Source organism: Emys orbicularis, chromosome 8 (assembly GCF_028017835.1).
Source record: "Emys orbicularis isolate rEmyOrb1 chromosome 8, rEmyOrb1.hap1, whole genome shotgun sequence".
Lineage (NCBI taxonomy): Eukaryota > Metazoa > Chordata > Testudines > Emydidae > Emys > Emys orbicularis.
Genome location: NC_088690.1, coordinates 72,405,804 through 72,421,921, shown reverse-complemented (window position 1 = coordinate 72,421,921; position 16,118 = coordinate 72,405,804). Strand labels below are relative to the sequence as shown.

Here is a 16,118-nt window from a genome sequence, read left to right as displayed (position 1 = left end):
AATTACATACTTCTGCACTATTTTTTCCCTCCCCTGTGGCTGAGCTGGCTCTGCAGGGCCCTGAGGGATGGCCCCAGCTCCCTGTTCCATGGCTGGGCTGGCTCTGCAGGGCTTGCAGGAGTGAAAAGATCCCTATATTTCTGTTTACTGAGGGTTGCTCTGACTGACAGGTGGGAAGCGAACCTGCTGGAATCCATCCTTCCTCTCCTGATTAGAACTGCATTGTAAATAGTAGTGTGGAGCTAATCTGAAATTAGCTGAAGTGTGCACTGCTGCCACTTGGTGGCACCAAACTGTATCCTAGATACTAGGAAACAATTACTCCAAGCCTGATTCCCTCCCACTCCTGACTAGGCAAATTAGGGGATGCTGCTAATTAGCAGGGAAGTTAGGAAAAAGCCATAAAACAAGGACAATGGGGAAGGATTTATTTAGCTGACAGGCTATTTAAGTTTGAATGATTTAGAGTGCCAGGAAATGGGCTGCTCCATGTTCGCTGTAGGGAGATGCTGCCTATGCTGCTGAACCTGACCTAGGAAGGGGAGGAGCGGGTGGTATTTCTGTGTGGGAGAGTTACTGACTGCCTTTTCAAGGTTCTCCTGGATTCTACTGACCTGCTGCTGAGTAAGAGGTGGCACAACGCTCCCCGGGCCTGAGGGGTCTGCCCCGGGCTGGAGAAGGGTCTAGATGGCACTGTGCTGGGGGAACGTCGATGCGGCTACCCCGGTCTGAGGAGCCTGTATGGGACCCAGGGAATGTTGAGCTGGAACCTCTGGCTTCCAAGGGCTGTTTGGGTGGGCTAGGGGAGCGTTGAGGTGGCTTACCTGGCCTGAGGTTTGCTAACACTCCTCTAATTCTCTTCCCTCCTAGGGGCTGTCATTTTCCACTCTGCAGGGGAAGCCAGCACAGCAGGAACGCCTGGAGGAAGCAGCTACCCAGCTGCAGCAGGTGTTCCGGGTCAGCGTTTCCACTGCGCTCAATATCCGTGGTAACGTGGACCAGGCTTCATTGTGTCCTAAACTGCAGATAGCAGGAATAGAGACAGGGACACCCACACACCCTCTCCTTTTTGGAGGACCTCAAATATGTTGGGAAGCCTCTTGCTATTGTAGTCTATGGAATCTGCAGCACTAGTAATGGTTCCCAGGTGTTCTTTGTGTGAGTTGGCTGTTCTCACGGTCCCATTACCTGTCCAGAGGGAGGGGTTCCTGCAACCATTGTCAGGCTTTTCAGATTCTTCTGTGCCACCTCTTACTGGCATTCACCCTGCTTTGCAATGAACTCTGGGAAATGAAATGACAGGGAGCCTGGAGCATTGGAGAGGCTGGTGAGGAGGCCAGAGAACCCCTCCCTCAACATAGGGTCGGGTCATTGGTCCCTCCCACCTCCTAAACTCCATGGCTTAAGGTGGGGCGGGGCCAAGAGTTGGCAAACTTGGCAGGGTGCAGTGAGGCCACCTGCCATGGGTGGGGCACGATGAGTTCCATGACCCTGTCCTGCCTGCTGCCTTTATGCTGCTTTGCTGAACATGCACTGTTCCCTCCCCAGGGATTGAGAGTGTGAGTGATGGCCACTACAGGGCAGCCTATTCCTGCTTCAAGCTGGCAGCAGATCGGGGCTACAGCAAAGCCCAGTTCAACGTGGGCCTGTGTTATGAGCATGGCAGAGGCACGGAGAAAGACCTGGCAAAGGTACCTGGTGGCATGCAGAGAGAGAGAGAGACACACACACACACACACACACACACACACACCCCTGCCAGGAGGCTGGGGGAGCACTATTAGCCCTGTTTCACAGCAGCATGAGTAGGAGCAGTGATGGGGAGGGAGTGCCTGTGAGACACTTTGCTCCAAAGTCCCTTGCCTCAGGGAGCAAGGCGCTGTTCCCATCTATACCCTTGTGTGCATTAGTGAATGCCTCTCAGTGCAGGGGCACCCCGAAACCCTTGGGTGTGTGGGGGAGCCCTCAGAAGTCCTGGGGTAGGAAGTAGAGCTCTGTGCGGGACTATTTTTTTAATCCCACTGTTCAGATCCACAGTACCCACTATCACATTGTTTCTTGAATTTTTATCCCGCTCCTGCTATTATGGCAGTGGATCCTGTGGGACCCGCGGGATTCCAGTCCCACTGCAGGAATCTAAAATTGTCCCAGCAATGGCTGGATGTGCTGCTGTCAGCAGATGTTTCCCCACCGGCACCCACCCACTCCCTACATCCCCGTGCAATGGGATGGGGACCGCCCAACCAGCCCAAATCACCCATACAGAGGGGTCAGAGTCCTCATGCCCTCCTATGAGGGGATGAGCAGCCCCTGTGTCTTCCCTTCCCCACGCAAAGGGATTAGAAACCCCCATCCCTCCATGCAAATGGCTGAAGAGCCACTGCATTATCATGCTAAGGGGATGGAAGGCCTCCACGCCCTGCCATCTCCAGATATAGATAGTTTGGCAATGGGGGCTCTCCCTTACTTCTGCACTGCTGCTGGCAGCAGCACTGCCTTCAGAGCTGGGGGCCAGAGTGCAGCCACTGCTGGCTGGGGTGTTTATGTTTGTGGTGATGGAGGACTGTTTTTTTAATCCTGCTCCCATCCCGCCCCGCAGTGCCCACTCCCACCCGCTCCCGCATTGTTCCTTGAATTTTTATCCCACTCCAGCTATTATAGCAGCGGGTCCTGCAGGACCCGCGGGATTCCAGTCCCGTTGCAGGGCTCTAGTGGGAGGTATTGTACACATAAATGCAAACTATTAATTATTCCAGCCAGGAAACTCCTAGGAGGGAAGGTTAGGGCTGCAGAGTCAAACACCTTCCCATCGGGAGATGCTAAAGCTAAGGCTGCACGTGTGCCAGTGTAGGCTTTAATTGCATGGGTGCCTAGGGAAGACTGCCCCTCATAGGAGGAGACTGGGCTCCTTTGCAGCCCTGTCCTTTTCAAACATACCTTCCCAGGCCCTGTTCCATACACTTATGTATGCAGCATTAGTAGTGGCTGGGAGAGTACTGGGGAATCCTGTTACCATACGGTACATATGTAAAACACCACCACATGTGCAGGAGCCATGTCCTGCCTGGACCACCTCCCAGCAGCTTTGTGTGGGTGTACTGAGATGCACATCTTGAACCTAGGGAGTATTGTTTGTAGGAGTGCCCCTGCTGTGGCTATTTTGTGCCACTCAGCTGGTGCAAAGGAACTGCAAAACCAGCTTAGTTGGGCATTGTGCCAGTCCCAAGGCATAGAAGAATCTTTGGTGTAGCTGGCCCTATGCCACCCGCTATGGAATAGGGGTTGTGGCTAGGAAAAGAGGGAATGGGTGCAGTCCCCAGCTGCCAATCATCCCACTTCCCTACTTTCACTCTCCTATGTGAGCAGTTGCTGCAGCTAGCACAGGGCTGTAATGTGATGGCATCTGGATGGTAGGATGGGTATGATTGTGTATGGGGCAGTGGTGCCAGGCATGTGCTATGTGTGCTTGGGGTTGGGTTGTTCCTGAGGGATGGTGCACACTTGGGGAGAGGCTGCATGTCTCCCATAGTCAGTTCTCTCCCTGTTGATCATACCTGAGAAGCAGGATCTCACCCAAATAGTCTTATGTTTCATAGAAGCATAGAATATCAGGGTTGGAAGGGACCTCAGGAGGTCATCTAGTCCAACTCCCTGCTCAAAGCAGGACCAATCCCCAGCTAAATCTGGTGCATGTCTGGGATCTGCAGGGCGCTGAGTATGAAGGAGGCTGCACAGTTAGGGAGGGTATTTCTGCTAATGGCTGCCTGGGGGAGTATGCATAGCTTGTGATGAGAACCGGCAAGGGGGTTTGGATGCAGATGCATGCTATGGTGTCCTTGCCAGGCTGGGTAAGTATTGGAGAGTGGCAGCCTCCTCACAAAGATGCCTGGGACAACGCGGCCTGGCATGCATACCTCCGGGCGCTCATGATGGTGTTTCTCTGTTTCCAGGCAGCTCTCTATTACCATCGTGCAGCCAGCAATGGGCACCCCACGGCCCAGTACCGCTATGCCAGGTTCCTCTTACGCCATGGGCTCAAAGCTGAAGGGGCTGACATGCAGAAGGCTGTGACTCTGCTGGAGCAGGCAGCAGCAGCAGGGCTAGTGGAGGTGAGTGTCTGTAGCACATGAGTTATTGCTAAGGCTGAGTGTTTGAGTAGCATGGAGCCACCAGGGAACCCGCTCTGCACAGCACCGGGTCCTCTGTAGGGCAGTGTCCATGGGGTTGCGGGAAACCCTGCCTGTGTCCTTGCTCCCCCCCTCCAATATACGGGGCATGCCAGAGTCAGCTAGCTGCAGTGACGCATTAGCATCACCTCCTCAGCAAGGTTTGTTCCTGCCCTTGTATTTTTAGGCGTGTAGAAGCCTTGGGGTTTGGCACTATGCTAGGTTGTTTTGGCTCCTGTGTGTCAAAGTTGTGATGAGCTTTCCCCACTCCAGTGTGCAGCTCTTTGTTCAGATAAGTCCAAGCCCCCTGCTCCCACTATGGTGCTAGGCCCGTGGTGGACATGCACACTCAGTGCCTTTTCTGTCAGCATTGATTCCCCTTGGATTAGGCCTTTACTAAGCTCAAACAAGGAGAGAGGCCGGAGGAGCCAGCTATCGATAGGCCCTCAAAGAGGGCTCCTCCCCAATGCCAAGCATCCAGGAGTCGGTGTCAAGGTCTTGGTCCTGCACTGTGGATTCTGACACCAGCAGCCTTTTATATTCCATGCCCAGAAAACGCTTGCCAATAGGGACACATCCCCCTTTCAGCTGCCAAGCAGAGACCCACGACAGCGATCTGCACAAAGGCAACCAGAAGGCAAAGGACAGGTCTCACTACTCACTATCACTGTCTGTCTCAACTGGCTCAGCTCACATGATGGTGTGTCCATCATCACATCAGACTCACCACTTCTCATCTTTTCTGGGCAGAGAGCTGCTTGGGATGTTGCCACAGCAGGGAGTGCTCAGACACTCACTAACCAGTGCTCAGATCTTGGAATAGGGAGCCACTCTGATGCAATAGCACAGAATGCCACCTGCAGCCAGCTCTGCTCCTGGGGCAGAAACAGCCCTGGGTCTCTAGCAGACCCACTCCTCCTGGACTGAAACCAGGCAGCCCCCAGTCCTCATTGCCAGGCAGTGGACCGGGCCAAGGTGCTGCTCTCTTCCCAATATGGACTTTTCCAACCTGCTGGACCTGCCACTGGATTCTTTGGTCCAACTTGGATCTGCTGTCTCATGGGTAGAGCCAGATTCTGCATCCTGCCCTGAGTCTGAGCCGGATGCTGCTTGACCCACTGAGATTTCAGCCTTCCACACACCAGACAGGACTTTACCATGTCCTCTCACCTACAGTTAACATTCTGACTTCTTCAGGAACCACCTCCATACTGGAACATCAATGTGACACTCCGCCCCAGTCATTGTCGGGGTATCATCATTTCTCTCACTGAAGACTGAATTCCTTCTGGGAATCACATTGGCCTGGAAAGTCTGAGATACAGGCACTACTGGTTCACCCAGCGTATGCGGTGCCCTCTAAGGACAAGGTGGTACCTATGCCCACACCCTAAAATCCATCAAAGATGTCCTCCAGTTTCTACCAAACCAATCAGTCCATCAATCTACCTGTATTTTTCCTAAAGCCCCAGTCACTTTGGTTCCCTGCGGTTTCAAATCAGCACTGTGATGCTGGCGGACCAGGCACCAGCTTGTGCCAAGGCCCCTAGGTCTCAACTGAACACTGATCAATATATAGCTGGAACCAGTTTGGCTCCACCTGTGTGTTGATATTGTTAAAATAAGTATTAGAATTATAAGAATGTGTTTAGTGTTCAGACTTTATGAAATGCTTTTAAGTTGCTGCCTGCATTAATCTCACTTATAATACCTGTAACCCCTGTTCTAAGGTAATGTTTAAGTGTTTCATAGACTCATAGAAGATTAGGGTTGGAAGAGACCTCTGGAGGTCATCTAGTCCCAACCCCCTGCTCAAAGCAGGACCAACCCCAACTAAATCATCCCATTCAGGGGCTTTGTCAAACCGGGCCTTAAAAACCTCTAAGGAAGGAGATTCCACTACCTCCCTAGGTAACCCATTCCAGTGCTTCACCACTGGAATTAGTGTTTCCTAATATCCAACCTAGACCTCCCCCACTGCAACTTGAGACCATTGCTCCTTGTTCTGTCATCTGCCACCATTGAGAACAGCCGAGCTCCATCCTCTTTGGGACCCCCCTTCAGGTAGTTTGCTCTGTATGTAAATCACCAGAGAGGAAAGAGACACTGAGTGTGAAAGTTTCCAACAAGAGGTGTTATCTGTTGCCCAGCAAAGGAGGCCCATCAATGCCTGATGAACTACTGTGGAACATCAGAGGACAAAAGACTTTGTTGATTGCCCTTTTCTTCCCCCCCTCCCCCCCCCCCCCCGAAGGGGAGACAAACAAGTGAATTCCTCCGAACAGCCAAATTTGCAACTTAAGGGGGGAAGGACTAAAAGCACTATCAAGTATCTTTTATGCTGCTTGGTTTCTGAGGGGCAAGGATTACTAAGCATAAACAAAAGATCCCCAGTGTTTGGCCTGGGTTAGCCCAAAAGGACACATAGAGCTTGCTTATTATAGAAGCTTCTATTACTTTTTGAAACTTAAGATTGGAACTGATTTTTATGTATATATGTTTAACCTTTTGAATAACACTCTTATTTCCTTTTCATAGTTAATAAATCTTTAGCTAGTTTATTATAGGACTGGCTACAAGCTTTGTCTTCAGTGTGAAATTGAATGTGCAATTGACCAGGGTAAGTGACTGGTCCTTTAGGACTGGATATAACCTGAATATTGCTGTGATCTTTGGTGTAAGGGACCATCTGTCACAAAGGCAGGCTCTGGGTAGCAAGATAGATCAGAGTACCCAAGGGGACTGTCTGTAACTCCATGTTAAGGCTATAGTTTAGGTTATAGTGCTTGAGGAGTTCACACTTGAGTGGTGAAATCTAAGTATAGAACTCTCAACCAATTTGGGGTTTGTGCCCTTTTTCTTAACCGTCTTCCCTGAGGTTGGTACTTATGGTCTTGAGTCACTGCAGGACAGCTTGACAAGCACTGCAAGCCCCTCACCTCTCCACTGCAAAGGGACCCTTCACTGTGTTTATCCAACCACCAGATGATATCCTTCTCCTGTTCCCTTTTTCCCCGCTTGTGCAGCATGGCTTAGTGCAGGGAGAACCCAGACTTCAGGGATGGTAAAAAAAATTGTAATCTACCAAAGAAGAAAGGACTGCTGTGACTAATTTTTCTACAGACAACAAAAGTTTTCTACAACTGTGTTCTGTCCCCTTCTTTCTCAAACCTAACTCCCCGGCCCTGTTCTGCTTGTCTCCTACTTGTAAAGGGGCAGTAAGATCAGTGGGGTGGGAGAAGCACTGAAACTGTGTAATCTTCCAGGGGACAAAAGACAGCTGTGACTAACTTTAGACAACCAACTATAAGTTTTCTACAACTTTCCCTTCCCCAGTCAGGAGCTGTGTAACCCACCCACTCCCATCCCTCAGTCTGCTCAGCGCTGGGACCATTGCAGCCTGACCACTGGCTGACAAACACAGAGACACAGGAGGCTGGGGAGATTGAGGAGAGAATTGTGAGCCACTCCAGACTCTACTGGGAGCCCATGACAGCACCCGGACAAGCTCCTTGTAGAAGGGATAGCTCAGTGATTTGAGCATTGGCCTGCTAAACCCAGGGTTGTGAGTTCAATCCTTAAGGGGGCCACTTAGGGATCTGGGGAAAAATTGGTACTTGGTCCTGCTAGTGAAGGCAGGGGGCTGGACTCGATGACCTTTCGGGGTCCCTTCCAGCTCTATGAGATAGGTATATCTCCATATATTAAGGGGCATGTACAGCGAACCCTCCTGGAGTGATTGTTGGAATCTTTAGCCCTCTTGCATTTGAACTCAAGAGCTTGATACATTCCAGGCACTAGGCCAGAGTCTGCTGAATGCCTGCCCGGTCCTACTTCCATGACGTTTCCTGGTACAGGTGCATGTTCCTGCCACACCAGGTGACATTGTGGAAGATGGTGTACTCCGACCACATGTTGATTGACACCCAGGTGTGGTCGTTGGACCAAGTGGCTGTTCTTGGAGCAGGATCCATTTTCACCTGGATTGATCTGTGCACCAGGAAGCTGTTCTCATGTGGTTAGTGCAGCTCACTATCACTGGTGAAAACAGGGGGACCGGGACCTTTATAGATTGGGTAAGAGTCAGGAAGAAAAGAGTTCAGTGCATTGTGGGAATGGGGGTGGAGGACTTTTACCCCTGTCCATACTGCAAACTGGCAGTCATATGGAGCTATGCCACAGCCTGCAGTGTGTACTTACCCACGGCCCTCAATGGTGCTAGCCTTATACGTGCCTTTTACTCGCCTTCAGACGTGATTGTGAGGTTTAGGTGTGGACAATAGGGTTATGGCACAACCAAGTGCAGACATACCAACTGTCTGAACAGGATGAAGGGGTTTCATAAATAACGTAGATTATTGTAGCGCCTGGGAATAGTACAAGGGGTCAGTAAAGTTCCACACAGACTTCTTCCAAGGAGATTACATTGTGCACTTTCTTGCTAAGAAGTAGCTAGGATCCCGGTACTAGAAAGAGAGCACATGCCACCAGACTGCATGCTTTCGAAATGCCTCCACTTCTGAGACATGCAAGGTTATTATCTGGAGTTCCAGCCACACATGCCCCTGGCCAGGTTCACCAGATTTAGCCTCTAGGACCTAAACCAACCTGCAATCTTAACTCTCAACTGAGACTCCTAAACTTCACCTCATTGAAGCCTTGCAAATCCCCACAAGGAGGGATTGCTGCAGGCTATGCTTGAAGGAAGAACAGTTACTTACCCAGTAATTGTAGTTCTCTGACATGACTCACCTGCATGGATCTATGCTCCCTTCCCTCCTTTTCTACTAGTTTGGGGTTTTACCAAAGTGGTGATTCTGTGGCAGGCACTGAGTTGTATTTGGGGCTCTGCTCCCTCATACGTATCTTCAGATGGGGGAGGACATGGCAATATATAGGAACGGTATATGCCAGCCCCAGGGACACTGCTTCCCAGAAAGTTCAGAGCTTCTGCGTTGTGTGGAGCACTCCATGCTGGCGGTGTTCAAACACGCATAGCTACTGTATAAGTGACAGTCTGTAGGGTTTGGGGTAACAGCTCGTGGTCAGGACTCCTCCATGGTCATGCACACATGTGGCTCTGTTTGCCCAGGGCAGTGGAGTATGAGAGCGTAACCTGAGTGTTAGTGCAGTGGTTTTATTGCAAAGTAAAGGGTATTTACCTCCAAGCACCCTGCTTCGGAGCCTTTTGCCTTTTTTTTATACAGTTGTGCCTTCCTCATTTTTATACACTTGTGGTTTCCGCATTTTTTCCATGACAGAGGCCCAGGTTTATCCTCTCAGGACAACCTCTTCCCCTTCCATGGGCTGTGCAGCAGGGAGGATGTTCTCCCCTCCAGTCTACTGGTGAACATCTTGCCTGTGGCACCGGAGACCATGGTTTGACACCCCACAGGGAGTGAGTCACTAGGCACACAGATACTATGGTGATGGGCATGATCTATAATAAAGACAGATAATCCCTAGTGATTTGTGCTGTGTGGTTTTGCTGCAGGCACAGGCCTACCTTGGGGTGCTCTACATGAAGGGGCTGCAGTCTGCAAAGCAGAGGGCTCTGAAATACCTGTGGCTGGCGGCCAAGAATGGGGTAAGTGCTTTCTCTGCCTGCGGAAGGCGATAATTGCTCTGGTTGTGGGCTCGCTGGGTCTTCTCAATTGAGCTCAAAGGCCAGGAGCTAGGATTGCTGGAAGTGAGATTCTCTCTAAAAATTTGCAGTGTTTTTGTAGCTGTGTTGGTCCCAGGATATTAGAGAGACGAGGTGGGTGAGGTAATATCTTTTATTGGACTAGCTTCTGTTGGTAGAAGGGACCAGCTTTTGAGCATCACAGAGCTCTTCTTCAGATAAGGAGAAGGTAACCAGAGTGTCTAAGCTAAATACAAGATGGGACAGATTGTTAAGTGTAAGTGGTTCATACATGCTGTAGTAGACCACTTAAAATTAAGTGGGCAATTAAGAGTTACCAGTTGTTGTAATGAACCGTAAAAACAGTGTCTCTGGGCATGTCTACACTACAAAATTAAGTCGAAATACAGCCACCACAGTAATTAAAGTGGCGGTTCGTGCCCACACGTGCTCCTTCTGTCGGTGGTGTGTGTCCTCACCCGGAGCACTTCCACCCACTAAAGTGGGGCAGTATGGGGCACACACAGCTGGAGCCCCCTCACCCTGGGGCTGACAGCCCAAGCTCACAGCTGGAGCCTCCCTGTAAGCAGGCGCAGACTCACCCAGCGGTGCCTCCTGCTGGTCGTCCGCAGGAATGCTCTCCAGCCCTCTGGAGCGCCCTCTGTCGGCCGGTGATCTGCTACCGCTGGGCCTGTGTCCCTCCCAGGACCCCGGTGCCCCTTTCTTTGGGGTGCTACCCCCTTGGCAGTAACCCCTCAGTCTCAGGGTCTTCCCACCCAGGGGAACCCCCACCCACTATCCCCACTTTGCCTCAGTCTTGGCTACTGCCAGGGCCAGCTCCAGGCACCAGCGTAGCAAGCAGGTGCCTGGGGCGGCCAATGAAGAGGGGGGCAGCACGTCCGGCTGTTCGGCAGCAATTCTGCAGCGGGGCTGTCACTCCGTCTCGGAGCGAAGGACCTGCCGCCATAGAATGAAGCGGCTTTTTTTTTTTTTTTTTTTCTGCTTGGGGCGTCAAAAACCCTCGAGCCGGCCCTGGCTCCTTCCCAGTCTCCATCTAGCCCCCGTTCACTGGGGCAGACTGCAGTATAAGCCACTCATCACAGGCAAAGGGGTTTGGACCTACTGCCTCTGGCTACCCAAGGGCTGCCCCCTGCAACCCAGTACCTAATAGGCCTTACCAGGCCTGCAGCCTGGGGCTTTCCTAGGCTGGAGCTCCCCGGCTCCCTTGGCCTTTCCCCAGCCCTGCTCCACTCCAGGTACCTGGTTAAGCTCCCTGCAGCCAGGCCCTTGTCTCCCTGGCTCACAGCCTCTTATAGGGGCCAGCTGAGCCCACTTTCCCCAATCAGCCCAGGCTTCTTGCCCCAGCCACAGCCCTCTTCTGGGCTGTTTCAAGCCCTTCAGGGCAGGAGCGGGGGACCACCCTGTGACGGGTTGGATCACAGAAACCTCCTTGGGAACTGCCACCCGATGTGCCAAGACTACCGCTGCTCCTGTTTTCCCTGCCAGCTCAGGACTCCAGCACCCTGTCTTGCCGAGCCAGACACTCCCGTCTGCTCCAACACAGACCCAGGGTCTGAATCACTTGTCCCAGAGCTGCAAGTTTACCTGAAAACAGCTCACAGAAGTGTGCTTGTCTCTAGCACTCAGATGCTCAACTCTCAATGGGGTCTAAACCCAAATAAATCCGTTTTACTCTGTATAAGCTTTATACAGGGTAAAACTCATAAATTGTTCGCCCTCTATAACACTGATAGAGAGATATGCACAGCTGTTTGCTCCCCCAGGTATTAATACATACTCTGAGTTAATTACTAAGTAGAAAGTGATTTTATTAAATACAGAAAGTAGGATTTAAGTGATTCCAAGTAGTAACAGACAGAACAAAGTAAGTCACCAAGCAAAATAAAATAAAATGCGCAAATCTATGTCTAATCAAACTGAATACAGATAATCTCACCCTCAGAGATGCTTCAGTAAGTTTTTTCTCAGACTGGACACCTTCCAGGCCTGGGCACAATTCTTTCCCCTGGTACAGCTCTTGTTCCAGCTCAGGTGGTAGCTAGGGGATTCTTCATGATGGCTCCTCTCCCCCTCTGTTCTCTTCCACCCCTTTATATATCTTTTGCATAAGGCGGGAACCCTTTGTCCCTCTGGGTTCCCACCCCCCCCCCCCGCCCCGCCCCCCTGGAAAAGCACCAGGTTAAAGATGGATTCCAGTTCAGGTGACATGATCACATGTCACTGCAAGACTTCATTGCCCACTTGCCAGCACACACATATACAGGAAGACTCACAGGTAAACACAGCCATCTGCGGATAATGGTCCTTGTTAATGGGAGTCATCAAGATTCCAAACCATCATTAATGGCCCACACTTTACATAATTACAATAGGCCCTCAGAGTTATATTTTATATTTCTAGTTTTAGATACAAGAGTGGTACATTTATACAAATAGGATGATCACACTCAGTAGATTATGAGCTTTGTAATGATACCTTACAAGAGACCTTTTGCATGAAGCATATCCCAGTTACGTTATATTCACTTATTACCATATTTTTCTAAAACTATCCCAGTTACATTATATTCACTTATTATCATGTTTTTATAAAACCATATAGACTGCACAACGTCACACACCCCACTACACTCACCCATCTCACCCTGGGGGTGACAGCCCCTTCCTCATCGCGGAGTCCCAAGCCTAGGCTCCAGCCTGAGCCCGAACATCTATACTGCAATTAAACAGCCCCATAGCCTGAGCCCTGCGAGCCCAAGTCAGCTGACCCAGGCCAGCTGTGGGTGTTCAATTGCAGCATAGATGTACCCAGTAAATATCCCTTTGTTCTTCCATTAAGAGAGGGTAAATAGAGCCCAAGGGATCATCTCTAGCGCACTGGTTCTTCTGTATGTCTCTGTCATGTCCCTTCTTACACAACTATCGGTACTAAGCAGTCCTACTTTTTCCAACCCCTCTCTGCAGGGCCCATCTCTAGGCCCCCTCTCTTCCTTCTAGATCTCTGGGATGGGCTGCCCAGAGCTGCATATCTATCCAGAATTGTGCTGATTTAGGTGTGGTTTTAGTGAGCTGTTTACAGTGACACCCCCAGGTCTTTTACTCAAGAGATTACAGTTTATTTAGAGCCAGTCAGTAAATCTGGGATCTGGGTAATCCAGATTGTCCCTATGTGTTACTTATTTGCTTAGCTTTATTTGATCTCCTGAAGTTCCTCGCAATCCTCTTTTAGGCTTGACTGAGCAGTAGTGTGGTTGTCCATTGTGTGGCAGGCAGGCAGGCTATAGTGCTTAGGTTGCCAATGGGGAGCTGTGGCTGCTGAGTCAGAGCTGTGGGCTGCTTGTGAGTTGCCACTCAGTACAGCTTTACAGGACTTTGTAAATCCTCACAATTCAGTGTGTCCTCTGTGCAGGAGGCAAGGTGTCCTGAGGGACAAGCACCCTTTGTGTGTGACCGTGCATTAATGATTGCTCTGCTCATGGACAAGGGAACATACATAGGGCTGCACATGCCCCCTTAGCTCTGGTATCCCAATTTCTGGGTGCTTCCCTGTGCAATCTGAATGTTTGCTTGAGCTAGGGGGTTGGTTTCTTCCTTTAGCATAGGCCTAGAAGTTGGGGGGAGCAATCAAATTGTTTAGCAAGGGATGGTAAAAGGAACAGACTGGAGGTGTCTGACAAATTCTTTCTCAAGAGATGCTCAGAGGAGTAAGTAGCAGTCTAGGAGAGCCAAGGTGAATGATAGAGGACCAAAAAGAAGCCTCAAGACTTGGGCTCTCCTATGTTTATTAAAGCTTGTCAGTTCCCCTTTCATGTAGTCTGATCCTGTAGTAGATCTTATATTGCTTTTCTTAAATTTTGGTCAAAGGTCTGTACTCTTCCAGATTATAGATTGCCCTATCTTTGTTCCTCCAGGAAATGGAGGAATAATTTGTATACTCCATATTTCCATGGTATAAGACCTTCCAGTCTAGGTTGGGGTTTTCTGTTACTCACAGTAGTAGCGTGGCACCCACCTCTCATGAGCACCCCTTCTGGTTGGGTGTGCCTGCAGTCTTTAAACCAGTCCCAGCCCTGGTATTGGGCCGTACCCCCAGGGCTTCCTCCCTGAAGGCAATGGTTTCACTCTCTTGATCTACTCTGGCCCCAGCTCTCCAGCTGGGCCACTAAGTAGTTCTTTTCCCCTTCTGAGGGTTTCTTATTGTCTGATTGTAAGCCAATTTCCCAGTGGCCTATCAGGGGCGGGGGGGACCTGGGCCCACCCATTTCTCTGGGTCCCAGCCCAGGGACCCTAAGAATAGCAGCCACACATTGCCGTGTCCCTTTAACTATGTTGCTTTCAGTTCCCTGGGCCACTTCCCCATGGCCCCAGCCTTTACCAAAGGTTCACCCTTAGCTCAGGGCTCTTTTACATTCAGGCCTAGCAGCCAGCCAATGCTCTTCCTTGCTCCCCAGGTCCCTGCCAGCACTGAGCTGTCTGTGTTCCTGCAGTTCCCTTTAGCCAGCCAGGAGTGCCATCTGCACTCATCTAGCTCCAGCAAGAAAGTGCCTATCTCTGGCTCTGCAGCTCCTTTTATATGGCCCTCCTGGGCCCCGATTGGCTGCTCCCTGCAGCCTCTCTCATTGGCTGCTTTCTGCACTGTCCCTCTAGCCCGTTTGGAGGGCCTCTCTACTGCTCCTTTCCTGGGACGGATGTGGCAGGACCCTGAGACCTCTAGCAGGGGGCCTCTGGACCTAGTCCACCCTGTCACACTCAGTTATTATTGATATCTCCTGCATCCATGATCATATATGGATGCAGGAGAGTATATGCTCAACAAGAGAGTGACAGATATTACCCAACAAGATGATCTAGTATGAGTCTGAGTCTTAGTTTGCCTTTTGGTTTTCTATTTTGAAGACAGTCCATGCTTTTTAACCATATTTGAATGAATTATCAAATCCTCATTTACGTAAGGTATATAAAGTATATACTCAGTAAAGATCTCACACCATGGAAACTGCTGTCCTTAAAGGTAAATATGGAAAAGTCCCTTTATGTCTGTGTTTTTGCCCATGTAAATCTGGAGTGTTGGAAGATTTACCTCATTATCTTTTGGACTGTAGAATTTTCCAGCTTTTGAAAGCACGCTGGATTTTACTCTTTTCGATAATAAATAATTTTTATCATCATCTCAGAAGATAATGTTTTTAGTATTTTCTCAATCCCTGGTAGTAATGAAATCGGTGGCAATTTTTGCCCTTTTAGCATTGTCTTGAAGAAGATAGGTTTTTAAAGTTCTGATTGACATGTTATTGTATTATATGGATGTTGGTGTTGTTTTTAGATTGTGAATGTTTTTCTTTTTGTATTTGCCAAAGATGTATGTCATATCAATTGAATTGAATAGTCTGACCCCCCTCCTCCCTGACTGCTGTGTGTATATTACATCTAGGATTCCCAAAGCAGATACCTTGTTGGTGTTTGCTATGAGAAGGGCCTTGGAGTACAACAGAACTTCGCAGAAGCAATGGAGCATTACCAGCACTCGGCTGCTGCAGGAAACAGACATGCTCAGGAGAGAGTGCAAGTTGTTGAGCAGGAGATGGCAGGTACTACAGCAGCAGAGGTTCAGGGCAAAAGGGACATGCCAAAGGCTCAGGCAGCATTCCCGTGTGGGGGGAAGCTCCTGTCACCAGAGGCTGGGCCCCCATTAGTGGGAAGCCCCTGTCACCAGAGGCCCTGACAACACTGCCGTGAGGGGAGACACCGCGGCTGTCGATGTTGCTGCAGTAAGGGTCTCTCCTCTTGTTCTCCACCCTGCCCTGTGCTCACTGGTTGGTTGTTGAGGATGCTGAATGGTGGGATTGCTCACCTGCAACCTGAGGGTTTCAGTAACGTCTCCTCTTTGTGGGCTTGACAGCCGCAGAGAGCAGCCATCCAGCACCTTCTGGAATGAGAGCGTTCTCCTCCAGCCCCTGCCTCTGGGTCCTGGAGCAACTAGCAGAGCAGCGCCAGGCCCCTCCGACGGGATGTCGTGCTTTACCCCTGCCCCATTCCTGGAGCACAGGCAGTCTGGCGGGGGCTGACATCAGCTGACTGAGATGGAATCCAGCCCCAGAACACTCGGCAAGTCTATTGGATTCTTCCCGCCTGGAGCCACAGCCAGTGCTCTATTCTCAGGGGATAGCACTTGGCTAGTAGGTACAAATGGAAACAATCCCTTCCTGTGGAAATCATGCCCAAGAGGAGCAGTACCATCCTCCCGTAACTCCACCTGCCCTTGGGGAGAGGCAGCAGTGTGGAGGGGGCGGGGTGATGGCGGAAAGGGG

The 16,118-nt window shown here is 50.4% G+C and overlaps 1 protein-coding gene across 1 annotated transcript in view; it reads left to right on the top strand.

Moving 5' to 3' along the window:
* DELE1 (DAP3 binding cell death enhancer 1) overlaps positions 1-15,885 on the top strand; it is a 41,564-nt gene extending 25,679 nt beyond the window's left edge. Inside the window, exons 7-12 of the mRNA XM_065410226.1 lie at positions 871-988; positions 1,549-1,691; positions 3,951-4,109; positions 9,661-9,753; positions 15,242-15,398; positions 15,710-15,885. Coding sequence (XP_065266298.1) covers positions 871-988; positions 1,549-1,691; positions 3,951-4,109; positions 9,661-9,753; positions 15,242-15,398; positions 15,710-15,885 — 846 coding nt within the window. The remainder of the gene's footprint in view (positions 1-870; positions 989-1,548; positions 1,692-3,950; positions 4,110-9,660; positions 9,754-15,241; positions 15,399-15,709) is intronic.
* Positions 15,886-16,118: the final 233 nt, after the last annotated feature.